The 9230-nt window shown below is 40.8% G+C and overlaps 1 protein-coding gene across 1 annotated transcript; it reads right to left on the reverse strand.

Moving 5' to 3' along the window:
• Positions 1 to 256: 256 nt before the first annotated feature.
• Positions 257 to 7070, reverse strand: LOC145430935 (uncharacterized). The gene is made up of 5 exons (XM_080305973.1): positions 6664 to 7070; positions 6303 to 6384; positions 6042 to 6201; positions 3094 to 3226; positions 257 to 1078 (listed from the first exon to the last, which is right to left on the reverse strand). The coding sequence occupies exons 2-5, from the start codon at positions 6320 to 6322 to the stop codon at positions 876 to 878; spliced, it is 516 nt and encodes a 171-aa protein (XP_080162099.1). The 5' UTR covers positions 6323 to 6384; positions 6664 to 7070; the 3' UTR covers positions 257 to 875.
• Positions 7071 to 9230: the final 2160 nt, after the last annotated feature.

The raw sequence follows: 9230 nt of genomic DNA on the forward strand, positions 1-9230 counted from the left end.
CCGATTACGACCACTCGCTCCGTATCTTTTCTACTGCCAGCGTACATTTATTTCATCCACTTGTTCCCCTTTTCTGTTCGCCCTCGCTCAATCCCATTCTCAGGGTAATAGTCACTTGAACTGTCTAACGTCCCGGTATAATCACCACAATAAAAAAAAACACACGGGATAATGGGGTAATTATCTAAGACAATTGGTGCATTTGTTATCAAATAGCACTCAAGTGCACTCATAATGAAGCACTGAGTAAACACAGTTTGGAGTTGAAAGTATTTATTATGCACATGTGCTATACATAGCAAAGATTGTCTACACTGTGAATTTGTATGGAAGGCTGTTACTCGCTTACTGTGTTTCAGAACAGCGTCTACAGACGGACACAAATATGAAGCCGTGCCCCACATATTATGCTTCATAGCATCTGGAACAAAAACTAAAGCATCTGTTTGATTTTGAGACTGATCAACTATTTTAGTTCTGTGAAAGAAGGTGGCCTCAGAGAAACCCTTTATAAAACAGAGCACACTTTAAAAGTCTCTCTCGCTCATCTGTGGCTCCACTGATACCCTTGAAACTCAGAGGTCAAGGGGATTATTTTCATCCTAGCTGGAAGGCAGTCCTGACTGAGGCACACAGGCTCACTGAAGTCATCTGTTATTGCCAAACTCATCAGATGACCACTTTTTTTTTTTTTTAAACAACACAAAGTAAAAAAAAAACAAAACAACAAACATATGCACACACACACACTCATATACACGCACAAACATCCAAATAAACATTTGCTCTCCTGTGAGAGTTAGGCTGGCAACAATCACTGAGGTTGAACGTAGGAAGGCAGTGCATGGAAAAGGCAAACTGGCATCAGGGATTGATTAAGTGGACCCGCTGTGACTTACAGCGCCGTCCTGTTGGCTGACTTGTGTAGGGGGAGATGCTGTGTAGGGGGGCGGGGCTTCATTTACGCTAGTGGAGTCTCCTCCCTCAGAAATACGAAGAGTGTTATGGCAGGGCTGCGGGGCGTCGGGCACGTCGCCTTGGGCACACTCGCTGTAGGGAGGGGGCTTCAGGTCGTCCTCTGGAAGGAACAGAGAAGACAGCTTAAGGAAACAGGAAATCATACACACTTGTCCCGAACTGAGCTGCTAAGTTTAGGGATATCCACCGGATAAATGTTTCCCTCACCTTAAATATAATAGAACTATGCACCAAAATAAACTACAAACAAACTGTTCAACCATAACATCCGACAGGAGAAAACATAAATCACCTCTAAACATGGGGCTCACGCTGATCATAGAATGAGCTGTAATGTTAGGAAGCAGCAAGGTGTTTTGTTTTGTTTTTTTGTGGGCAGGACTTTGACTTTAGTCAGCTGTTTAAAAAAATCATAAAAAAAAGATTATAATCTTAACCTTCCTGACACTCCCTTTATGGAAGAGGAAAAAAAAAAAAGGTTTCGGTACTTCTCACAGCTTCTCGGTTGAGCTTTTTGAGATGATGAATTTTTACTCATGCTTCATACGGTCACAAAACTTTCAAATATTCAATAACAGCGAATGTTAAATTGTGCCGCAGCAGACGCAGAAAACAGGAGTTACACAGTGCTGTGTGGCTGTAACGCCGAATTCAGTGCTTATTATACCTTCATGCAGTGGCACTATTAAAACTGCTGTATTACAGCAACCCAAACGTCCCCTCCCCGGTGTCTCCGATAGGAAAAAAAGATCTGATATGAGGGCGAAATGGAACCAGTCACATTGTGTAATTACACTGCTGCTGAAATGTCACCATTTCCAGCCTTTGTAACCACATCCTGCTTGTCAGACTCAACTACCACTTCAGAGCAAATGAGATGCCATTTGCGAAAGAGGACGCTCTGAAACTTGATACAAAGATTTAAAAGCTGGAGTGGCTAGCTTGTGCCCTCCTACGAAAACACATATTTGCAGCTAATTATGCAAAACAGGAAAAACTGAAAGCACTGACATGACTGTTTAAAGTACATTTAACCCCAACTAGAAAAGGGAGAAAATCCCTTTTCTAGTTGAGAGAAGAGTGATTACGAGTAGCAATATTATTTAAAATTGAAAAACAAAAGTGGGGTAATGGAATTAAAAAACAAAATAATTGGGAAAGAGTCATCAGCTCTCAAAGTGCCAGTCACATGTCCAGTATTTGAGCCTCTGTTAGGAAAAGGAACTAGGGTCTTTCTTCTTTAGTGTTGCTTTTTCTGGCGCAGTTTAAAACAGTCATCAAAAACGAGTTAACTCACACACAGAAGCAATGCACTTGGATACAACTGAAACAGATGGTTTCAATTTGATGGAGTTACTCTGATAAACAAACCTCTGACTGCAAACCAGCATGTGAACTCATTTTAATTAGGACAGCTCTTTTTAGAGATATAAGTACTATGGAGCACTAAAGGGAACTGGATGAAACTACAGCCGTTATGTGCACAGGCTCTGAAGCAATGCCAAAGCTGATGTGTGCCCCGAGACTTTCTAAAGCTGGCAAACGCTGCTCAGAGCGAAAAACATCATCCGGCAGTTGTCTTCTCTTTTTACTTATATCTGAAAAAAGCCACTTCCACTATAAAACTGTCAGCAACAAGCGCTCTGCATCGCAGTAAATGAAACTATGTAATCACAGCGACCACACAGAGTATTCAGTCAGGAAACGTGGTGGACTTTCCCACCGTTTCTGTGAATGAAATCGATGTAAATGCAGTTACTAGGGGGGGGGGGGTGTCAGGGAATGTAATTAACGCACAATTCATCTCAAGTACATATGACACAACCACCCTTATGTTGTAGTGAAACCATCAAGCTGTGTAATCTGACACTAAACTGCTCAAAGCAGCACCGCAGGTGGAATAGGGGACTCCAGTTAAGCCCTCGTGCCAATCAAATATCTTGTTTTTCTTTACTGGGTGCTGTGAACCAACTTGTTAGTGGATAATGGTCGAGCGCTCTACCCCACAGGATGTTGAAGTACGAGAAGGGGGAAACATTTTGAATGGGGCTCGCTTGCAGGCTAACAACAGAACAAGGAGGCAAAAGATGTGTGTGACTTATTCAGCTTTGTTACCTCCAGATACTGCCTCGTATGGTGGTGGCATGTCGAGCTGGGAGAAGGATGCTGCTGGTGGCAGGGCTGTGGAGGGCTCCTCTAGTGAAAGGTCATCCTGGACACCATACCAACTAGGCCAGACTGATGTTTGCTACAGGAGGAAGGAAACACAGAGTTAATTACACAAATGCACACACAAAAAGCAGAAGCACAATGAAATACACACATACACACTTAGCCGTTAGAGACAGAAATCTATTAGCTAAAGCCAACATCATAACACCGCTAACACTATTAGGAAACGAGCCGCATTAACTTTACTGTACACATCTCCGGAGATGACGCTGCTGCTGGTTATCATAATATTACACTCATGCATCAGCTCTTTTAAACTTTTTTTCTTTCTTTTTGCCACAGTCCACAGCTCACAAGTCAAAAAACCACCAGTGAACAAAGGGCAGAACATAAACAGCCGGGCAGCATTTTCAAAGAATCAAATCATTAATGTTTGACTTCAAACACAGATCACCACCATGGAACGTTTTCCCCCCAAACCCGATAAACCGTTTTTTTAAGCCTGTATTTACACAAAAGAAGAAGCGAGGACATCTGCCAGTTCATTGTATAAACATAACAGCAGTTGTTGCTTACATTACACTAGGCTGGAACGTTTTTAATACACATACAATCATTTCCTTGAAAGAGAGGAGAAATGAGAGAAGACGGGAAAATAGTTGAGATGTTAAAAAATGTCTGTTTTAAAATGCTTTTTGCAGATTTGTGATACAGCCCACATATGACAAAGAAGTCCGTTTTATTAAGTGACAGATCAGCACCTTTGAATGATGCTTTCAAGCTCTCTTGAACCTGTTGCCCATGTTGGTGATCCAGGTGTACACGCTGTAAGTCGGTGATGACAGACTAATGAGCTTATTAGTTTAATCATCCTGTTGTTGTGGGCGTGATAGGAAATGATGATGAAAGTGAAGCACCGACAGAATAGTTCAAGATAATTACCACACTAATAAGCTACATTAAACTAAACTTGCACAATTATTGTGATCTGTATTTTCCAAATCTAATTAAATGCTTTCATCCAGTACCAGTCCATGGCCCAGGTATTGGGTACCACTTACATAATAGCAACTGTTTATGTAGGCCTAAAAAAAAAGAGGACTGAAACCAGCTCATAGCTTATCAAATCATTTGGATTTCTCTCCATGGCCCTTATCTATCAAAAGGTTGGGTTTTTTTTTGCCATATTAGTCTCTGAGTGAGTAGAGCTGTCCAAGAGGTTTAACAAGTAGTGCTGCATCATGAAGCTGAGTCGTCTTGGCATTTCTTCAGAAAACTTTCAGGGTACCGGGTTATGGATGACCACAGGGGTCTCCCTGCTGCACATTCCATTAAAATCTAAACAGGGAACATTATATATCCGAGACAGCAGAGGGAACAAAGAAGAGAGAAAGGAAGAAAGAGAGGAACAGGGGGAAAAAGGAAGGGGAGAAAAAGGGAAAGTGTGGGAGGGGGAACGGGGGAATGCAGAAACTGTGAAACAAATGGAAGATTAGAGAGGAGTGAATAAGCAAAATGAGTTCAAGGAGGTATAGCCAGCCGGCAATCTTGTGTTGGACTGCATGTTCCTTCAGTTCAGATAGCACACATAATATCATAATTGGTCTTGGGAAACCCAAGGTCAAAGGCCTCGGCATTGCTCAGTCGCCCCTGCATCATTTGCTACATTATTTATTTTATAAATGGGTCACTTCCTGTTGCACAAATCCTTCAAACAATACTAAAAATATCCCTCTGTGTGCTTGCTACATGGACAGACAACACCGAAAAAGAATTCAAAATCTGGTGAAGATGAATTTCTGTATGTACATTTCCATTTAAATTAATAATCTATTACAAAAACCTGTTTCTAACTTTCCCGTTCATGCAGCATTTACAACACCTAACAAGGAGTGAATGTAGCGGTCTGGAGTTAGAAACCGTTGTTAATAATTCTCATTTTGGGGAAGCTCTGAATCATGGAGATTGCTTCCAGGTGTTTTAGAGAGGCAGTAAAGCTGAACGGCCCTGGGGAAGGTACAAACACGATGCCTAAACCTGTGGCGTAACCCACAGAAAACAGTTGCTACACGCTGAAGTTGAGGAAAGGCATTATTATTCTAGACGTATCCCTGAGAACATCAACAGAAACACAGGCAAATCCAACACGCATTTCAAGGGGCTCATAAAACAGAAGGCTGCCTTTAATAGCTAATTTTAAAATGAGCATGAAAAGCACGTGTTTCGGCAAGACATGAGAGGTTTCAAAGCAAACTATGAAAGCCATTCTGCTGGCTGGATAAACAGCCTGAATAAACCATGTAAACTAATCACAATCTCAAGCAAATTAAACATTCGAGACTACCTCCTCCCAATATATCTCATGAATAGTTTGTAAATGGTAGGATCTTAAAAAAAGTTTTTCAAGACAATCATTTAAATTACTCCCTGTGTTTGCGTTTCGCTTTAATGGGTTTTGCACAACAGTTCACACAGAGACGGTGGGGGGGGAAAAGCTCCAGATCAACGAAAACCCCCACATGCATTCAAACCAGAATGTGTTCCTATTAATGGACGACCACAAACTTGCTCAGTATGACACTAAAAGTGAAATGCTGCCTATCGAAGTAAAAATGACTCGACTGGAAACCGCATGCCTTCTCGAGAAAGCAAATAACTCCCCTGCAAAAAGAAAAAAGAAAGTAACACAACCACGACCTTATTTGACTGTCTCTTTCTCACTCAGCTCCAGTCTCTCAGCCAGCATGAGGAGGTCCTCTTCACTGTGAACACCCTTGAACTTTTGTGTATAAAGTCACTTCCTCCAAGGTGTGAAACCACTTCAGAAGTTCACAGCTGGATTTTTGCGCTGTGAGGTGCATGTTCATGTGTGTTGGGGGTTCTGCACTTACGCTCTGTCTCTCACACATCTGATGGAGGTAGGCCCTTCCTCCAACAATGACTATCTGAGCATTGCGTGGGTTGCTCAGGTATGCTGCCAGTTGCCTCTGTCTCGACCGGTACCAGCACACATAGAAAAATATCTTTATGACGATGAATATAATGACAACTCTGTAAAGGACACAAAAGAATGAGAAGGAAGGTTGATCAGATTCAAGGATCAGTTTTAAGCTCCGTATTTAATTAACGAAAAATACATACAATATACTCACATGTACCAGTATAGCTCCATTATTGTGAGATGTTAATTATTAAGCAGAGAGTCTCATAGCTGAGGAAGAAGACTGCAGATTCCTGCCCAAAGAAAAAGGAAAAACTTCCACTTAAAGCAATTTTTAACTCATTTTTCACCAAGGCTATTCAACCAAAAAGAAAAAAAAAATCCATCGCACCGTCTTAACTAATCATTGAAGATTTCACATGGAATGTGTAACCCTCAAGCCACTATCCACACAGAGCTCGGGTTAAGCACTTTTATGCAACTTAAAAAAAAGATGGTGAGTTCAACACGGCGGTTTGTCAGTTAGTATAGCTTCCTGGTCTAGTAAAAGCAGACACAAGAACGAAACTTACTCTGTAGCGACAAGTCGGTCTTCTTGATTAGCTGACGAGGTGTGCCATTCCCCCAAGCGTCTTCGGGGATGTGATGAGAGTGGAGCTCCGTGAGTCAGATGAGGCTACGGCTAGTTTAGAGCTAGCAGGCCACAACAACAACAACAACAACAGGAACAGCAGCAGCCGTACACTATTTACCCACACCGCAAGAAAAACAACGACGGAGACTGGGCTGCTTGGTGAGCATACCTTCCTGCTCTTATATACAAGTTCATAAGCTAGTTACTACAACAGCTACACGCTGGCTTAACCCTGGAGAAACAACTAAACTAGTCCTACAGAGTTTTAGCTAGCTCTGACTGACTGAGCACGCCCCTGTGTTCAGCGATGCCTTCGCTTTCACAGTGGGCGGTGTTCAAATGTTCACAGGGTTCCTGTCTTCATGCTTCCCGTAAACTGCCCCCTCTTGGGAACAAATTATTGGACGCAGTTATTATAATTAATCGCGTAAATTTCCCCGTTCAAGTGTTGTCTGTTTGAAACAGAACTTATTTAGAGTCGAGTAGCATCAAGCTAATTCGTGTTCGGTATGCGAACCAGAAACGTTATCTTGGGTACGTTCATGGTTTATAATTTTTTAATTATTAAAAACCCAACAACTTTTAACCCCTTCATAAAAAAGAAACACCTAAATCTGTCTGTTTTTAGATGATTTACAGACGTGTAATATAAAGCTACGAGACTCATATCTCAGCAGCAGCACTGACGCAGAAACAGTAATAAAAAGCGACATTTCCAAGATAACTGCTACAACGATTTACTGGGGGTCCATCACAAATTCCACTATTTCCGAGGGTCATGGAACGTAGCACGAGTTCTAGGGACGATTGGGTACACATGGGATACAGTATTACACAAGAATGAGATCAGTGCAAATATTTGGAAGCATAAACCCATTAAACGCGAGATTTATAGAGGTTTTTATTCGTGCTGACCTCCAGCAACAGTATCTCGGACGTAAGAAGATCGAAGCTGTTAATCAAACTTTGTTCCCTTGATAGAAAAATGCATATATACTTTGGATAAACTGGATTTACGAAACGCCTCTTGCTGTAACTCTGTGAAATATCAATATTTTCTGTTTTTGCTCAATAGATGGGCTCAGTTCCAAATTATAGGGTGATAAAAAGCTTTATGGATATATGACCGCCTCTGAAAGCCTAAGGGAACATTTAATGGTCTGGTTTGTCTCTAATTATTCCCTGCTTTTGCTTTTTTATCCTGTTTAATCCAGGCCTGTGACATTAGCACTGTTTTGAAGTTAAAAATAATAGAGGGAAAACAGACTAAATTCAAAGCAATCTTGCTAGCCATTGCTTAAAATGAGACATTAAGTTGAGACAAGTTTTAATATTGGTTTATTATTACGGTTTCCACATTCTATATGGAAAATACTTGCAAAAATGTAAAAAAGGGCACGTCATGCAGTACATAGCTCAATGCGTTACCTCCATCTAGTGGTGACTGTTTCATACTTCATTTCTAAAAATGTAATTCTGTACACAACAAATAAACTAAACTTGACAGGAAAGCATCCATAATATTTTCTAGACCTGTATTTTATGTATATAAAAAAAAAGAGCTTAACATGTAAAAGATGTGTTAAATTGTCATTGGACCTTACACCCCAAAAACAACTTCCAAATGAAGGAAGAATTGTAGCTCCAATGAAAATTATCTCTACAATAAACAAGAGCACTCGAGAGAGTGCAACTCCCCTAGAAGGACAAAGGCTACGCTAAAGCATGGTTGTTTTATGATGTTTTATTACAACAAGCTCACATCAGCCTGGTTTTATTAAACTTGCTAACTTTAGCCGGCTTTTAATACACACTGACGTCAGCCTGGTTTTATTACAGCACCCTGATGTGTGACCTTTAACCTTGAAGCATTACATACTAAAATGATGTATTTTTATTATCTTTGGCTGTACAAGCTATAGAAACCTGAGATTTTAAGATATAGTTATGCAGTGTGTGAGTTTGTAAAAATTTATGGGGTCATTGTAACGCTGTAGGGCATTGTACTGAAAAAGTTAATGTGTTGTAGAGCTCTGTCCATGCGCTTTCATATGAAGTATTACTCAATATAGTTCCTTGAATTACACCCCCGCCCAAAGATTAACTTTGACCTTGGAGGGCTTACAATGAAGGTCCCCCAATGAAGGTCTGATCTATTGTTGAGAAGTTTGAAGCCAAAATATAGTGGGTAATATAAAGTTTTTACTGAAGTTCACATTTGATGTGAACTAAAATGAAAACAGCTTAAGCTGCTATTGGTATCTGCCATCGAACAAGATTTGAAAATGATATCTTGAAAACTGACTGCTAACAACAAACAGAACTTATTACATACTTCCTTCCCTGGGAGGGTCCAAAACACAAACACACACACACACACACACACACACACACACACACACACACACACACACACACACACACACACACACACACACACACACACACACACACACACACACACACACACACACACACACACACACACACACACAGCTTCAGTTG

Source organism: Astatotilapia calliptera, chromosome 9, assembly GCF_964374335.1.
Source record: "Astatotilapia calliptera chromosome 9, fAstCal68.1, whole genome shotgun sequence".
Taxonomy (NCBI): domain Eukaryota; kingdom Metazoa; phylum Chordata; class Actinopteri; order Cichliformes; family Cichlidae; genus Astatotilapia; species Astatotilapia calliptera.

What these genes read in the sequence shown, in the direction of transcription:
- LOC145430935 (XM_080305973.1), bottom strand. Translation starts at nt 6,322, where the DNA reads ATGGAGCTATACTGGTACAT. An exon ending in ATGGAGCTATACTGGTACAT is followed by an intron (nt 6,202 to 6,302) that starts GTGAGTATATTG and finishes TGTCCTTTACAG; the next exon opens with AGTTGTCATTATATTCATCG. An exon ending in AGATGTGTGAGAGACAGAGC is followed by an intron (nt 3,227 to 6,041) that starts GTAAGTGCAGAA and finishes TTCCTCCTGTAG; the next exon opens with CAAACATCAGTCTGGCCTAG.